At 30.2% G+C, this 19,579-nt stretch overlaps 1 protein-coding gene across 1 annotated transcript in view; it reads right to left on the bottom strand.

Annotated features, from left to right (window-relative positions):
• Positions 1-19,579, bottom strand: part of RpS13 (ribosomal protein S13) — a 46,203-nt gene that overhangs the window by 11,595 nt on the left and 15,029 nt on the right. The window contains exons 3-4 of the mRNA XM_067273640.1: positions 7,776-7,854; positions 5,015-5,184 (exon numbers count right to left, since the gene is read on the bottom strand). Of these exons, the coding sequence (XP_067129741.1) occupies positions 5,015-5,184; positions 7,776-7,854 (249 nt within the window). The remainder of the gene's footprint in view (positions 1-5,014; positions 5,185-7,775; positions 7,855-19,579) is intronic.

Below are 19,579 nucleotides of genomic sequence, written 5' to 3'. Positions count from 1 at the left end.
TAATAAAAATAAATAAAAGATTAAGCTTTCATAAATTTCCATGCAATGAAAAGCTAAAAAAAATCTGGATTACCAAGATTAGAACAGGAAACAACAGTCCAGATGAAAGTGTATTGTAGGAACTTCACACAAGATAGCTACATTACAACAAATGTGGGTGTTTTATATTTTTTAAAATTGTTAAAATGTAGCTTTAGTTTTTAATTACATTAAAATATATAGATAAATATATCAAAGCTACTAAATTGTCTTTATTTCCCATCATTACAAGTACCAGTGGCAATCCCAAAAACAATTTATATTATTGGCATAATTGCCAGAGAACATTTTTATCTATTTTGCATTTTATTGTGGAGATACAGCCTCAAATATAAGGTTGTCTCCATATGTGAAAATTACAGAAACTATACTTTTTGATAAATAAGATATTATTTAAACACAATTTTTTTTGTTATTTTACATAATTTAACATAAACATAACATATAGTAATAACACAATATAACCATAATTTTAATTTTAACATTTGTGTGTTAAAATACAACTTAGTTTAACTACATTTTCATTAAAAAAAATTGTAATTTTTTTTGTTGCATAGAACAATTAAGAAATGTTCTCTCTTTGTAATATGCTTCACACTTAAGAGCATTACTTCATCTACATTAATGTAAATGCAAGTTCTAGCAGATTTTCATTGGCTAATTTCAAAATTGATTCACAATTTATTATGATTGATATACTACTACCAGAAATTCCAAACTTTGGTATAATGTTTTTTTTTTGAGCCTTTATCAACTTCCTGTAACACTTTAATTGTTTTAGTAATGCTGAAACACTATATTAACAATTCTTTAAATTTTAGCTGGACAACTTATTAAATAAAATATCACAACCTCAAAAATTAGCCCAGCAGTTCTCAAAATTATCACCTCTCTGTTTTCAGCATTTGTTAATGGTAAATCATTTATCTGTCAATGATGACATTTGAACCTAATCTATTTCTCCCTTCTTTATAACCAGTAGCCCACAGGCCAGATTACATGATAGTTTTAAAAGCTAACGACCAGTATTTCTCACACCTGGACTACAGAGTTTTATAAAAGATTTACAGATTGATACCTGAAATTAAATTTGAACTCGACCCAGATGATGGAGTAATTCACTTTTTAATGATTGATAATTCTATATAACAAATTTTTTAAAATTTATTATAATAGAAATTTAACTTCATTATTTAGAAGCAATTTTACTTACACTTTTTGCTGAAAAAGCAGTGAACAATGCAAAATTTTGTTATATGGAAAAATTGGCTACATTGAAGTTTGTAAAATGGAAATTTGACTGTATATGTTTAGTATATACTTTAGTGAACACTTTTGTATAACAACTTATGTATCAATAAATAGTAATACAGCATTAAACATTTTTTTGTTGTAATTTACTTGCTCAATATAAATTCCTTGTTTGATCCATACAATAAAATCAGCAACCTTTATTTTTGTTACTTGCATTTGTGCAAAATATTGGTGGCCAACATTTAAACAAAATATGTTGTTATGCTTACAAAGAAACGATACACAACATGGGTTTGTTATCTGATGGGACAGGGTCATTAATTTCTATCAATAATTTGCCTTCAGCTCTGATATCATCTGGAGAAGCATAAATAATTTTTTTCTGATCGACAGTATTGATAGAATTAATAAATACACTTAGAAAATTTTTATATAAAATAAACAGTCATGAATATAAGCTGTTTTGTTAACTTCTCAGATTTTTAAAATAATATGATTAACTATAGACAAACTAATTCTAAGATTTAAAAAATCATCTTTTTCTTTTTCATTATAAAGATTATTTGAAAAACAGATTTCTTTTCCTCAATTTCACTATTTTATTGAATTCCAGCTTTCATGTGGTTTGTACCATACTTATAATTCTTGAGTTTTTTTGAAATCATTCTGTGAAAATGCCTGTTGCTCCAAACTGCTTCAGATTAAGAAACAAGATTCCTATATGCTTGCAAGCTACAGACCATAAGATCTTTCCTCATAAACAAGAGGATCTATTTAGTTTCTTATTAATTCTAATTAAAAACTTAATGTCATACTCAACTGACTTCTTTTCTCTACTGCACACACACATTTAAAATAACTCTTCAGTCATTGCATATTCAATGCACTTAAGAAATTTTGCCACAATCAATCTTCTGCCTTTCTTCAAACTGCTTTGGACAAATCAAAAAATCTGGAAACTAAGAGATGCTTGAAAAACCAAGATGTGGGTTTTAAAACCAGAAACCAACTTTAAACTACTGGAAATTAGAATTAATATGAAAATTTGCACCTTTAATCATCCAGCAACAAATGTTTTAATAAATTAAAAACGTTTTCGATCGTTTTTAACGGTCTTCTTCAGTTACAACTCAAATTAATAAAAGAACGATAAAATGGAATACATGCAATTAAATACGAAAAAATAATAAATGCGCATGCGCAACTATAAATATATCGCGCACGATGCCTAATATACATATATTACAGAATAAATGAATAAAATTATATAATAAAAATACGTGGCCGCATCCCTTGTACGTTGTTATTGTTTATCTTTATAAAACGACTTCCATGCGGTCAATAAAGATGATTGATACATTCCGTTTTTTCTTGGCTTTATATATTTCTAGCTTTTCTAGATGTTTGATTGTATATTTATTGTTTGTCGGCTTGATGATGGAAGCATGGTCCCACAATACCTCAATATCTCGTTGCCTGGCGTATGACGCTAGAACCGTGGTGTCTAGATTCTTATTAATCGAGTACTGGTGTTCTTTGATCCTTTGTTCTAAGTGCCGTAAAGTAGCTCCCACATAAACACTATCTGAATCAAATCGTTGGTCCTTTATTGGTATGGAGTAAACCCCCGTTAACGTGTTCCGATCTTCTCTCTTTTTGTCATTCCTTAACATTTTGTAAACTGTCGGATTACGTCGGTAAATGATACGTGTATTATTGGATTTAGCAACTTCGTTTATTATTTTGTTCAAGAAGGGATAATAATTGATTATCATCTTTTGTTTACCGTTATTCGTGGGAGAGTGATTACCTCGATTCTGGAACGTTGTGATAAGTTTTTCTACTATATTTCTCCGGTAACCTTGTTGTGTTGCTGTCTCGAGTATGTAATCCAATTCTTTGTAGGTATCACATATGTTTGTGCAATGAGTGTAGGCACGCTTGATCCAAGATCGGAACACCGCATACTTAATATATGCCTGGGATCTACCGATTGATTCGGGATGATGATAGTATTTAGACCCGGTTTCCGGTAAATGTTCGTCTTGATTTCCCCTTCTTTGCAGGTGATATTAATATCGAGGAAATGAACATTATTATAGCTCTCCTGGTCCAGTTGTAAGGTTAAACCATACGGGTTATCATTGATATCATTTAGGAATCGCTGAGTGTTGTGCTTATTATTCCATAGAATGAATATATCGTCTATGTATCTGGTGTATAGAATAATATCTCTTTGGAATCCGGAAAGAATAGTATTTTCAAGTTGTCGTAACACTAAATCGCATAGTATAGCCAACATTGGACTGCCCATTGGCACCCCTCTACCCTGTAGGAAAACTCTCCCTTCAAATTGAAAGAAGGATGTATAACATATTAAATCAGACAGCTCCAGGATGTGTTGATGGTATTTGTATGAATTCTCGATGTTTTTAAAAAGGAAATCCCTTAACGCACAGAAACATGGGGATAATTTTATAGAGGGATATAACGATTCGTAATCCATAACAGTCATGTACTCATCATCCTCGAGAGCAATGTCTTTGAGCTTCTCTATCAATTGTAGCGAGTTGGTGATAGTGAAAGGGTAACTTTGTTCTTTAGAACGAATAAATCTTACTAATTGCTTTTCGATGCGAAACGTCGGAGAATTACATTTTTCTATAACCGGTCGTATTTGGCAATCCGGTTTATGAGTTTTCCCAAAAGCAAATATTCTTGGTGCCTTTGGAGCAAAGACTGTAGCTTTCTGCATATGCAACAAGCGTGCTAATGGGGTTGCTGTAAATCTTTTGACTCTCCGTTGTGATGACTCCAAGTAGTTGCAGGGTGCTAGCTGGCAATCAGTGTTCTCGATGTATTCTAGTATTTTCTTGTTATACGTATCCCGTTTGGTAAGTACTATTCCCTTCGATTTATCTGCTTTCATGAGTACCACATTATTACTTTGCAGCCATTGGCACACTTTGCTTATGGTTGCCAAGAATTGCCTAGTATTAAAATTAACCCTTCTTTCATGAGCTACACGGAAACGTGTTTTCCACCGGATGTAGTCCTGTTCGGTACTATTCATGCCTTTGATGATGAATTCAATATCAGGAATAAGATTCTCTGGATTCTTATTCTTATCCAGTTGCGCATGCGCATTTATTATTTTTTCGTATTTAATTGCATGTATTCCATTTTATCGTTCTTTTATTAATTTGAGTTGTAACTGAAGAAGACCGTTAAAAACGATCAAAAACGTTTTTAATTTATTAAAACATTTGTTGCTGGATGATTAAAGGTGCAAATTTTCATATTAAAACCAGAAATTGACAACTGTGTTTGGCATTAAGGCATTAAGAAAAACCAGGTTGATGATTGATGATGTTTATATTCGGATGAATGGTTATGGTACAATATGTCCATTGGCTTGTTTGAATATCTGCTATAACAAAACAATGTGAAAGATGCATTAAAAAACCCTGATGTATTGGGAACATTCCAATATGCCAATATATCAGTATCAAACTGATATCAATTACATCTCTAGTCATAATTAATAAATATGAGAATTAGTTATCTGTAGTATTCATATTTCCTTCATAAATGTAGAACTTGCATAAAATTCTGTTTTTAGTGTTTTGTGCCCTATCTCAATCAAAACAGCATCATCCTATGGCTATATACAATAAAAAGGTTTATCTATGCTTGATATAAGAAACATTATTAAACAAACCTTTCTGTTTCTTTCCAAATGTTTGCGAATAGCTACTGCTTTCTTGATCAAATGGTAGAGATCTTCTGGAAGGCTAGGTGCTAATCCTTTTGCTTTTAGGATTCTCAAAATCTTATTACCAGTTACCCATCTTACTTGAGCTATTCCATGAGAGTCTCTTAGAATTACACCTAAAAATAAATTCAACAAATATGTTTTATTTTAATTCTTAGATTGAATTAAATCCTTCAATTAAAGATGTTTATATTATAAATAATATTTTTTAAAGTATTATAAATTAAAAAAGATTATGAAAAGATATTTTAAAAAATTTATATTAGAAATGATTCTTTTTGTTTTAGATAATTTAATTTTAGAAATGAAAAATATCTTAAACAAATAAACAGAATTTTGATGTATTTAAATTAATAGCAATTAAAGGGAATGTTAACATTTGACAGATGATATTAAATCTCAAACATATCCTGAGATGAAAATATTTTATTACAATTCATTCTTAAAAAGTTGAAAAGCATTGCTTATAGATTAACTTCATTAAAAAAACTTTAACATTGGTTAATATTTTTAATATTAATTTAAATTTTAAGTTTCAAATGAAAATTTAAGCATGTTTTTTTTCTATATAACAGTATATATAGAAGAGTAGCAATCTTATCAAGAGGTTTCAATACATTTATAACCCAAGTGAGGTACTCAGTATTAAAACAGACTATATATTAATCATTTTAACTATTTTTTGTAATTTTACTGCAATTAAATTCATTTCTATTATTTCTTGAACATTTCTATTATTCTTTTTACAATTTTTACAGATTGTAACATTGTATTTTTATTATTATTCATGCAAAACAGTTAATATATATAGGAACTTTATGCTCATGTCATGCATTTTTTCTAATATTAAACAAATTTGTTTTTGTTCTTCCTACTGAAACGGCAGTATTTTTTTTTCTACAAAAGAATTTTACTTGATTTTGATATTTTAACTCTAAAATTCTTGTTATTTTGCTTTTGAAAAGCAATTTAATTGTATTTCAAAATAAACAATTTTATTTTCAACACAATCTATAATTATCTAATATTAGTTAATTCTTAAATGAATTAATGTCAGATTCATTTGATCTGAATTATATTAAATTTTTCCCTCATTTAATGTCAACATGTTTTGGTTACATTCTTGACTCCACAACTGCTTGTAACTCTTCTAACTATGCTTCTTTTAAGCACAATAATATAAAGTCGGCATAAAGATCTATTGGAAAATAGTGATAATGTAAACATACTTGCTACAAAACAAATAAAAAAAATATAGAAAAAGTGAACTGAAACCAAATAGAAAATCTAAATAGACATCAGAGTCAAAATGATCACTTATAAAATAAGTTACAACTCAAATCTAAAGCTTCTTCAGTCTAGCATAAGTGCTTCATGTTTCAAAGACACCAAAATGTGTGTGTAATGTATCACTTGCTAGTCAGCAGCAGTTAATGAATTAACTATTTCCAAGTCATAAAATTATTCAATATTTATTTAAAAATTATTCTTACATTGTCTACAAGAATAACTGCACCTATAAGTTTTTGTTATTCCTCATGTCAATAATACAACACTGAATTTCAGCTAGTTCTAAACATTTTTCCATGAGACACTGGTCACTCCTTTTATCTGCTAAATATGGAGAAAATGAAGCATTTTACCTTAAAATATTTTACTGTAATAACAACTTTTTAGATATTTAGTTTTACTAAAAGTAAAAAAGTCAAAATTATTGTTATTAATTGATCAAAACAACTTTTAACATTTATACAAAGTTTTGTATTGGTTTATTTTCACTTAAAGGAGTGGAGAATAAATGAGTGAGTGCAGTTATAATAATTTTTAAAAACAATGACATAAATTCAATGTTTCAGTTTTAGATCATAATTTAAAACTGAAATTTAACTGTAATTTAAAAATTAGTTTCTTTTGAATAGAGGTTAATTTTACTAAACTCTGAAAATAATGTTTGAGGCAAACATTTAATTATTTTGAAGTTATCATCATATGGGGTGATTTTCATTTTTGCTGGAAATCTTAAGATCAAAATCTTCTGAGCCACATTCTTTAACTGCCATTTATTTATAATATAGGCATAGTCAGAGGCATTAAATCTAATTTAAGATATTATATGTAACACCTAACACTCATTTCATGCAGAGCAAAATGATGTCATTTTGAGGCATTCTCATATGCTACAGGCCTGAGAATAGAAGCTGCTAAATGTATTAGCATTTAGAATACAGTATTAAGTTTATTGTTGCATTCTTTTGAGTTATGTTGGTACGTATGAGTGCTGAACTTTTTTTTGTTCAAACAGTTATCAATTTGAACTGCCTCAAAAAGTTTTATTTTCAAAAACCTGCAAACATTAATGCAGTTCAAATTGATAACTGCAAACAGTTATTTTCAAAAACAAATGGTGAGTGAGTGTCTCTCCAACTGTTGATTGATATCTTCCGATCTGTTCAAATTGAAAGATATCAAGTAGCAAATTTGTTAAGAAAAGATGAATTAAAGTGTGTTTGTGAAACAAAACTTTCTAATTAAACCTTAATTTTTTATCAAGTCATTAGAAAATGGTGCATAAATGTTACTTAAACAAAAGTTGATGAAACTAGCCACTAGATAAAAATATGAAAAGATAATTACTAAAATTAAAAACACAAATTTAATAATTGAATTTAAAATTTACAAATAAATTTTATAACATTTCAAAACTTACCGATCTGAGAAGGAGTCAAACCTTTCTTTGCAAGTTTGTAAATTTGTTCTTTAACATCATCAGAAGTTAATTTCAGCCACTAATTAAAATTAAAAAAATAATAATCAAATCACTAACATTTCAAAATATATATTTTTAAAATACTATGTTAACAACTACATTATGAATGTTGTTACAGTATGTTCAAATGTAAATTTATGTTCAAAAATGCAATGATAATAGATACAGACAATTCTAAACACAATTATAATTAATTATATAGTATGTTTCATATAAAATATAAGTTTTTTGTTATCTTGTTCTTAGACTGAAAATTAATGAAATCAACTTATACATAATATTAAAAATTGCTATTTTAAATACTACATATTTAAAATAGCAAGTCAAATACAACCCCTGGCAAAAAGTATTTGAACACGATATAAGAAAATAAAAATGTAATTGCTAAAAACAAAAATATATGTTTTATTCATTAGGTTAAGTGTTTATCATGTTAATCTCAAATGAATAAACAAAACCATTTCCCCCAAAAAGAATTTTTGGGCAATTCCATGGAAAAGTGGACATTCTAGGATAAAAATTTTTTTTTCACTAAATAATACTTTTTTTTGCTCCTATGATATTATCATATCTCTAAATGTAAAAAAATCATATTTTTGGCAACAGTTAGTCACATGATCAGGTGCCATCTTGGATTTTTCCAGAAGTTGTTTTGCAGCACATGGTGACTGAACATTTGAGCATATAAAGAAAACTATTTTCTTCTGTTACTTCGAGAGCCTGGATGACTTGTTGATAATAGTAAAAAGTAAGTATCTTTAGTTTATAAATCCATGTAGAAAATATAATAATTTAGAATCCTTGTGGATATAATGGAAATGAAATGAATCAGCTATTGATCTGTTACGTCTGTTACATTTTATTACAAACTTCTCCATATCTTAATATTACGAATTTAGTCTCTAATCCAAAAAACTTTTGGTAGACTAATCTCACAGCAATATGATCTTTCAATCTTTGACCAATAAATTTTCACAGAATATTTGTAAACATATTAATAATAGTAGTAATAATAAGTTAGATTGTTTAAAAAAAGCTGGTGTTGTATATAAACTTGAATGTAATTGTCAAAATCCATGTGTGTATATTGGTGAAACCAGGCGTGTGTTAGAAGTAAGAGTTAAGGAACATGAAGCTGCCATCCGACTCAAGTACAGTAATTCCCCGTGGTTTAACCACACTAATAATAATAATTGTAACATTAACCAAAATAATATAAACATTTTGCATGTTGAAAAAGATATGTATAAATAAGTAAACTAGCTACTGGAAAATAAACTATTAAAAAACAAAAACCTTAAATTTCCAGCAATAAAAACATTTAATAATAACGTTTTCGACTGTTTTAAACAGCCATCATCAGTTAAAACAAACTTAAAAAACAAAAGAATGCAGAAAAAAGAACCCAAGCAATACAAATATTTAAAATTCAAAATAATTCCAAAGCAAAAATGCCATTGTATATTAGAAACTAACAAACAGCGCATGCGCTAAATATCGTAGTAAGAATAAAAAATAAAAATAAAAATAAAATAACAAAAAATACTGCCACAAAAATATTTCTATTACAAGAAAGAACATTATGCATTTCGGTAAAACGACTTCCATGCCGTGGATAAATCGTCTGCGTCTCTATGGTTAATGCAACCCGTGTTAACATGGGCTTTGTAGATTTCAAGCTTTTCTAAATGTTTCAGCATTTGTTTGTTGGTCGTGGCCCTAATAATAGACGCTTTGTCCCAATGAACGTCGACCTCCTGATGCTTAGCGAAAGCTGCTAGCACAGTAGTATCCAAGCTCTTATTGATGAAGTATCTATGCTCCTTAAGCCTCTGCTTTAAATGTCTCATAGTTGCACCAACGTATACAAGATCTGTATTAAACCGACGATCCTTTAAAGGTATAGAATATACCCGTCTTAAAACTTTGGTTCTCTTTTTTCTCGTCGTTTCTCAATAATCGATATATTGTAGGATTACGTCGATACAACAAGCTTATGTTGTTATTTCTGGCTACTTTCTTAATCATCGTGTGCAAGAAACGAAAATAATTGAGAATCACTTTTCTTCCCTGATTCATAGGAGGAAGCTGCCGATTTTTTGTCTTCCGAAATTTGTCGATAAGCCTATCAATCTCCTTACTCCGATATCCGTGTTGTAATGCTGCAGTGCGAATGTAACTTAATTCCTTATAGGTGTCAATAACACTGGTGCAATGTGTGTGAGCACGCTTGATCCAGGCATGAAAAGCTGCATATTTAAAATTCATTGGATCGAAAGAATTTTTTGGTATAATAATGGGCTGATAGCTGGGTTTTCTATAAATGTCCGTCCATATTTGACCCTCCATGCATGTGATTGAAAGATCAAGGAAATTTACATTAGAAGCACTTTCTTGGTCAAGCCCTAAAGTCAAACCATATGGGTTTTTGTTGATTTCTTGAAGGAAATGCGGAGCGCTAGTATCATTTTTCCAAAGGATGAAAACATCATCCACATATCTTGTATATAAAACGATTTGATGTTGAAAGATGGGTATGACCTTGTTTTCCAACCGACGTAATACAAGCTCACATAAAATAGAGGACATAGGGCTCCCCATAGGCACCCCTCTTTCTTGCAAATATGTTTCATCTTCAAATTCGAAAAACGATGTGTAACATATTAAATTTGCAAGCTCCAAAATGCTGGTATGGTATTTCGCTGCATTATCTATATTAGCAAAAAGAAAGTCTCTCAGTTCACAAAAACAGGGCGGCAGCCTTATAGATGGAAACAAGGACTTAAAATCCATTACTGTCATATATTCCTTATCCTTGAGTGTAATGTTGTTGAGCTTTTCCACTAGTTGTACTGCGTTTTGTATAGCATAGGGAGTATTCTTGAATCTTTGGTTGGATAAACTTGACAAGCTGTTCTCAATGGCAAATGTAGGGGATCCGCATTTCTCTATTACCGGGCGTATTTGGCAACCAGGCTTGTGCGCTTTACCAAAGGCGAAAATTCTAGGCGTTTTTGGAGCCTGTAAAACTGAGTTATGCATACATAAAATACGAGTCAACGGGGTTAAAGAGAATTTCTTGACTCTCTGTTGCAGCGATTCCATGTATTTGTCGGGAGCATGTTGACATTCGGTGGTTCTGATGTATTCGTGTAATTTACGGTTATATGAGTCACGGTTAGTAAGGACAACACCTTTAGACTTATCCACTTTAATAAGTACTACATCATTCATTTGTAGCCATTGCCTTGACATTTCAATGCAGTTGTGGAATCGTCTTGCTTCTAAGCTAGATTTTCTTTCATTTGCAAAGCTAAACCTTGTTTTCCATCTGATGTAATCTTGCCCGGTAGCATTCATATCCTTAATAATTAATTCAATATTTGGAATAATATTCTCAGGCCTTGGTACAGTAGTAGGAGCAAAGAGTGGGCCATATTTTAGAGCTTCAAAAAGACACTTCAGAGGAGTAATGTTATCCCAAGGTGTTATAAATGTGTTGTTTATCAAGCGAGGTTTGATGTTCTGCCCACGTAATAACCATTTAAGCTTTTTGACATAGTTACGTTTTAAGTTTCTTTCGAAGGAGTATGTTAAGTTGACCACTCTGCTGTTGACATCCTTCAGAAGCAACGGGTCTTGCTCGTAAAGGTGATCCTCCAACTGAATAAGTTCATGCAATAAGGCATAATAACGTCTTCTAGAAGACCTGATGGCTTTGTTAAGGCAAAGATATTTCAGTTTTGGTAATAAAGACTCACATCCTACGGGGAGACGTATCTGATAAATGGAATTCGGGAGAACATCATTTAAGCGGCATTGCGAAAGGAATTCAAATTTTCCCTTTGCTTCGTATAGCTTGATAACAATTCTTCTATATATCTTGGCCGGCGTAGCCATAAAGTGCAATAAGTAAACTAGCTACTGGAAAATAAACTATTAAAAAACAAAAACCTTAAATTTCCAGCAATAAAAACATTTAATAATAACGTTTTCAACTATTTTAAACAGCCATCATCAGTTAAAATAAACTTAAAAAACAAAAGAATGCAGAAAAAAGAACCCAAGCAATACAAATATTTAAAATTCAAAATAATTCCAAAGCAAAAATGCCATTGTATATTAGAAACTAACAAACAGCACATGTGCTAAATATCGTAGTAAGAATAAAAAATAAAAATAAAATAACAAAAAATACTGCCGCAAAAATATTTCTATTACAAGAAAGAACGTTATGCATTTCGATAAAACGACTTCCATGCCGTGGATAAACCGTCTGTGTCTCTATGGTTAATGCAACCCGTGTTAACGTGGGCTTTGTAGATTTCAAGCTTTTCTAGATGTTTCAGCATTTGTTTGTTGGTCGTGGCTCTAATATAGATGCTTTGTCCCAATTTTTATTTTTACTATGATATTTAGCGCATGCGCTGTTTGTTAGTTTCTAATATACGACGGCATTTTTGCTTTGGAATTATTTTGAATTTTAAATATTTGTATTGCTTGGGTTCTTTTTTCTGCATTCTTTTGTTTTTTAAGTTCGTTTTAACTGATGATGGCTGTTTAAAATAGTCGAAAACGTTATTATTAAATGTTTTTATTGCTGGAAATTTAAGGTTTTTGTTTTTTAATAGTTTTTGATATGTATAAAAGAAAATTCAAAGAACATATAGAAATAAGAAATCAAAAAATAATAATTTAATTAATAACTCGAAAGGTATGGAAATTGATTACCGCTGGTACAATTTAATAGATGGCACTAAAATAAGTTAATAAGTAATAGGTAATCATCATGTGATTATTATTGTAATAAAATTCAACCTGGTATAAGTGAACTAATAGTGTCGTTATTTTTTAACAATTTTGTGAAGTTTGTTAAAATGTTTTATGCATCGTGAATACATTTTACCTATACATTTGTTTGTCAGCTTTAACCATTTGTTGTTTTTAGAGTGTTTATTATACATGTGGAGAAAATATTTTTTACTTTGTGAGTATGAGTGTTGTTTGCAATGTTTATTTAAAATTAGCCATACATTATGATATATACAAAAATTGTAATTTTAGGATACCAATCAAGGTGAGGAAGGTTTGCCCTCCCACCCATCTAAATATAATGTTGTAATTTACACCAACGTATATTGTAAGTCCCCCCTTTTTCAAACTAGTTATTGTCATACATTGATGTCGTGTTTTAAAAAAATTTTTGTTTATTTGTTCTAGCACTGAAGAGGGGTTGGAACAAATTAGACCAACCCGAAATGCATATGATGTAGTTCTAAATAATATCAATTTGCCAATTATATTGCTGTGAGATTAGTCTACCAAAAGTTTTTTGGATTACAGACACTAAATTTGTAATATTATCTACTGTACAGCAACATTTATATTAAAGAATTCTCTATATCTTGGTCATTAAATTACTGAAACCTTTGTAATTACACATTCTTCTAATGATTTTCATCACATTTAAACATGATCTCATGCAAAGATGATTGAAATAATGCTTAAGAAAAATTATGCATGTAACTGATGTAACAAGTGCATTGTAACGGATGTAACAGGAGAGGTTGTTATATCAGTTATATTATGTTTCATTAATTTTCTCTTTTATTTAGATGGCAGATTTACCAGAACCACCTGGCAAAAAAGTAGCAATGACAGCTGCAGAGAGGCTGAGAAAGTATACAGACAAGATGAGTGCAGAAAAGATAGTTGAAATAAAAAGAAAAAATGCAGAAGACCAGAAAGCTCAGACAATCCTGGACAGCTAGTAAGAAATGCTCAGAGGCAGCAAAATCAAGAGAGAGGATGAGAGCTATGAGAAAAAGCAAGAAAGAACTTAATCGTAATCTGGACTTGTCCTTAAATGAGAGCCCTTCAAAGTCTTTCATTACTCCGCAGTCATATGGGAAAGCAATCCAGAGAGTAAAGGGAGCTTTACCAGTATCACCAAGAAAGCAGAGATCAATTGTGAAAAAAACTAGCAGTTCAGTATGGAACTGAAACTAAAAAACAGCCAAAGACACAAGAGGACAGTGATAATGAAACCAAACATTTGGTTGTAGCATGTTACGAGAGTGACATTATATCATGACAATGTCCAGGAATGAACAATTATGTAACAGTTCATAAGGGTGGTGCTAAGAAAACAATACAAAAAAAAAAAAAAAACAAAAAACCGATGAATATGACTGTGATGGAGGCACATAGACTTTTCAAGTAAGAGCATCCTGGGGTTAAAGTAGGAAAATCATTATTTACAAAGTTAAGACCTGCACATGTGAAAATTATCATCAGACAAAGACCATAATGTTTGCTGTTGCAAGTATCACAAGAACTTCCAGTTACTTTTAGATAGATTTAAAAATGCTAGTTTCAGCTTACCTACACTTGAGATTGTGAGAAACTCTGTTTGCATGTGGGAACCAAGTTGTTGCCTGAACAAATGCACAAAATGTGATAAGGTGTCTGCCTTTGTTGGACCAGTTGGTGGGAAATGTTTCATCTCATGATGAAATTATATACAATCAGTGGGATCAGAGAACAAGAAAGAAGCCATAAAGTCTACTACAAAACATGCAGTTGAAGTTCTTACTGAATAGCTGACAATGATGAGGCATCACTGCTTTATTGCAAAGACTCAGCTAAGAGCAATGAAGTTCCTAAAAAATAATCTGAACACAGAAGCAGTGATGCAGATATACTATTTGGAGAACTTTGCAATTCGACAGCAGATGAAATAATGGCTGTTCACTGGGTATCTGATGAGGTTACACTATACACTTGTGTTATAACACAGAATGGTTCTAGCACAAATTATGTCATAGTGAGTGATGACTTGCAACATGACAAGTTTTCAGTGTTTTGTTGTAACCAGAACTACCACTGAAGGTAAAACAATAAATTTGTGAAGATTAAATATGCAAAACAGGCAGACGTATTAATTGTCATTTGTTTTCTTTTCATATTAAAAATTGTTTATTTATTAGTTTTAAGTATCTTCTTGTCATTTACAAGTTTCTGTGAATTCAAAATTTCACACCTTTATGTGAATTGATGCAATACTATCAATTCACATAAAGGTGTGAAATTTCAAATTTGCCTTACTGTGTAAGAAAAAGATTTCTTTAATTCTGAATAGAAAGTTTTCATACAGTAGTAACTTTATTTTGCTTTTTAGAGAATTTTTACTCTCTGTAATTTTATAAGTTTTGATGGTTCTATTATATGCTCCATATTTATTTTTTAAAATTTTAATTACAGCATTTATAATTTTTATTGAAAAACAAATTACATGAACTTTTAAGCAATTTATTGTAAAATATAGTACTGTATAATAAAATCGTAACTCATATTTTGTTTTTATATCAACAGTATTTGTCTTTAAATATCATTGTTAAAGAAACAATGGATAACACATTGTTAAAGAAACAATGCTAAATGGGAGTTGGTGATATGATGTTTACATAAACATCAATTAATACGATATAACCAAGAATAAAGTTCAGTATTGAAAAACTAAGCTTATTTTATATCAAAAACACTGCTGATGAAAGAATAGAGAATAGAAATTGCAGAGCATGTATAATCTGTTTGGTATAAGCCCAGAATTTTTTAGTACTTGGTTATATCGAGCCTTTTCTTTGTCTCCTGACAAGCGCGATATAACAAGGAGCTACTGTATTTCCTTCAGTAAACTACAAATACTTAAAAAGTCTTTGGCATCTGTAAATAATTAGTAATGAAAAATGATGTTCATTCTGATTATTATGGATGTTTTCAGCTTCCTTCTTTTTTGGTTCCTCTTGCTTTTGAACACTGTGCTGCCCATACTTCTTTCATGTTCTTGCTGTTAACGGCCTTCTCCATATTTTTTTGTTTGCTGCTTTTAACAAAATTTGACTTGTCGCATGTATTTCACTTTCTTCTAAGCACTCTTTCTGGCAATTGACGCTCTATCAGGAGGAAGTGCCCAGCGTGAAATTGAGAATTCCTGTTCCACATCAACATTTCCACAAGAGAGGGTCAATGGTGATTTCACTAATTTGGCTACAGTGGGACATTACCATGATCAGAAACTGTTTATTTTTTAATGCTTTGAGACATGTAAATATTGATTTCAAAATAAATTAATAAATCTGAAAAAACAGATTTCAAATATTATAAGTAAAATAATGTTTTATTAATGATTACGTAAATAAGAAGAAACTTTTTCCTGCAGATGAATAAAAAGCAACATTGTTACAATGTTGTTAACCTTTTGGGAAGTGTGTGACAATTTTGCCTGCAAACAATCACGTGTTTTACTTTTTACAACACTTAAAATTTACACAATAAAATAAAAGATTTGATGTGTAAATATGAACTTACATTTTTGTTTACTTTTTTTAGTCTCAATTAATGCACACTTATAATCATATAAGAGACGAGATTAAAAAAATGGATATTTCACAAATAAAGTAATCACACATTTAATGAAAATAATACTTACTACATGGAATAATTATACTTTACTCAATTTAAACATACATTTAGGAATACAGTAGACCTCCCTATAACACGGTAGATACGTTCCGTGTTGTACGAGTCACTTAAATACATGAACCAATCATAGCCCGGCACGTGTGCAGTTTACAGGCTACGGCTGTTTGAAAGGTTTTCTTCCATAAAATTAATCAATTCTAGACTAATTTGATTCAACACTTCCAAATCACATATAATTTCTTGGGAATAATCCATATAAACTATGCTATAAACAAAAAATTGTAGGATTACTTACTGAGTGCGCACCATTCAACAATGCCATTGCTTAAGCTTATTTTCGTCGCAGAGCAGCTTATCGAACGGCGAGCACGTGTTTCCTGATCAGCAAATTTTTCACAGAAAAATAACTTAACTTTGGAGACATCATTAATAAAAATATAATTTTTATGGCTGTTGAATAATAAATGTTTTTTAGTAGGTCCAGTGCTCGTTTCAACTCAACGGTTTGTACAATGTCCACTATTGATCCAGATTCGACCAATCCTGTCTCAACACGAGTCAGCGATGACGTTTTACCGTGTTACACGAGTCTCTTTTAGCGTGTTATACGAACATGATCGTAATTTTTTGCCGTGTTATAGGGGGGGTCTACTGTATATAGGTGTGATTAAACGTTAACAATATGCTATGAAATCATTAAAATAACTTTAATCTATTTAACTCATGTTTGTGAAATTTATTTAAAGATGAATAAAATAAAAGATGTTCTTGTAAACAATAACTCCATAACCCAATTGTTAATTAAAACCAAATGATCTGCCAAAATATTGGGCTATAACAAGAATAATTAAATGGTCAGAAACATAATTTGTTTAGAGGTAGGAGGTTATGCCACTATCTCCGGTTAATTTTAATAATTACTCTGTACAATATATTTTAAATTTAGAAGCAGCAACAGTGTTATCAGCTTGAGAGATTAATCCCTCAGCATAGTGTTCTCCCCCTACAAACGGATTTTAGGGATTTTCTTAGAAAACAGCCAAAAATGTAGGGATGCTTAAAATACTTATTTTTAATCCCCGTAAATAGAAGTGTAACTTTGAAGAACTATATTTGGCTAATAATGACAATATGGCATGAGTACATAACTTTATTCAATATTGGCTTCTGAATTTGTAATGAGAGGGATATTTTTAAGTGCATGAAAGACTTTTTACATATGTGAAAGGAATTTTTCTTTCCTATAACCTAATAACACTAAGCGGAAGTTGCAGTTTTGAGTCCCGCTCAAGACCAAGTATTTTTTTCCAGAAAATTCTAGTCCAATAGTCTGATAATTTGGCAAATCGTTTGGCTTTAAAATTATTTTTGTTTAGTCCCACATCTTAATTAAGCACGTGGAAATGACCAAAAAAAGTGAGAAAATGACCTGAAAAGTGAGTGACTCGAGGTCTGCCATTTCAAATGACTGTTTTTTGTTCCTTTGTCTAAAACAGTTTTGCAAACGAAAATCCCACATCCTTGTCTATTTCTTACTGTTCTGTCGTAAACATTTGTTTTATTTTTCTTCCATTCCATATTTAATTGTTTAAGATATTTTTGATTTTTTAAGCATTTTTTTCAACAGGCTATCTTGAGCATATTTGATTTTATGTCTCCCATGTCCTGAACTTTTTCAAAGTGTAATTTACAGTTCCTAATGACAGACCAACACACATTTCAACTTCTCTTTGGTTTTTCCCATCTTGCAGCAGCTTTATAATTTGTTTTCTCACATCATTAGAAAATTCTTTGATTGTGGATCCTTGTTTAAACAAAAACAGGAAAATATCACCGTTTACTTAGAAACTGATGTAAACATACCTCTTAAAGCTAATGGTTTCCTCCATTCAAATTAGAATGCTCAAATTTGTAAATTTAGAACATTGTTCAAATACTTTTTCCAATACTGCTTAATGAAAAAATTTTTTGAGGAAAAATAGTTTGGTTTATTCATTTGAAATTAAAGAGTAAACACTTAATAACCTAATGAATAAAACATATTTTTGTTTTGAGCATTAATTTTTATTTTCTTGTAAAATGAGTACAAATTGAAATATTTTTCACCACAGGTTGCCCAGATTTTATGGTGTTTGATGATTTATTTTATTAAGCATTGGCCATTTTCATCAATTAAATGACATTTTGGATAGAGTATGTTACATTAAGCTGCCACAATCTTGTTTATTATTGTTTTCTGTGCTGTTTAGTGTGTTTATCACAATACCAGTAGTTCCCATTTTACAATCTGATTCATTACTGCATTGGGGAGACAGTATTAATAAAACATTGCAGTAGACATGAGTTAGTGAATGACCATTTTCTTAATGATTTATCATTAACCTCTGAAGATCATGTTTCAAATCAGCAATTTCTCAACACTTTAAACAACTTTATTGCTTAGCTAAATTATAATGTTTCCATCGTATATCTTTCATTTTTAATTGTATTCATCAATTTAAATTTCTACTTATGTTGTAAAATGTTTAGATTATACCTTTTCTTTCTCATAGAACTTGTTTCTGCAACTACAGTTTTATCAGCCATTCCATTTTTTGAAATGTCACCTTAATAAGTTGGAAAAGGATGTCTGTACAATGCAAAGAAAAGCCTTTTATATCAGTAAATTCCTTGAGCCTATCTTAATTAAAACAAATCTTTCATAACTATACAATTGTAAAATTCTTCTCAGTTTTATCTGTGTACAAGATAAATAACTGGTAAAATTTTCCAACAAACTATTCTCTGTTAATTCAGTGATCATTTGTGTCATTCTGTAAAAAACAACTAAACCCATTTTGTCCAGATGAAAACAATTTTTTCAAACATCTCAATAACATTATTTCAATTTTATAACCTTTAAAAAGAAGATAAAAGGTGTCTGAATATTTAAAACATTTCCTTCATCTCTAAAAAGTATTTCCCTATTTTTATTAATGGGTTCTTTGTAAAATACTATTTTTATCTTAATAAAATACTTCCATAAAAAACATGATAGAGTAGGCATACTGATAACTGTTCATTTGTAATCAGTTACAGAATTAAATTTCAAATACAGTAGAGCATCGATTATCCAAACACCGATCAACCGAAAAATTGGTTAACCGAAAGCATTCCAGTCAGACTGTGTCATGCTGAATCAAACGTTTTTGATACTAGATTAATTTCTGAAGTATAATTTTTTTTATATTTTTCAATATATTTATTTTGTTTATACAAAA

The sequence above is a fragment of the Centruroides vittatus genome, unplaced genomic scaffold, assembly GCF_030686945.1.
Source record: "Centruroides vittatus isolate TY-2023 unplaced genomic scaffold, ASM3068694v2 contig_484, whole genome shotgun sequence".
NCBI lineage: Eukaryota > Metazoa > Arthropoda > Arachnida > Scorpiones > Buthidae > Centruroides > Centruroides vittatus.
The sequence above is the reverse complement of the archived record's forward strand: the minus strand, read 5'-3'. Positions and strand labels throughout refer to the sequence as shown.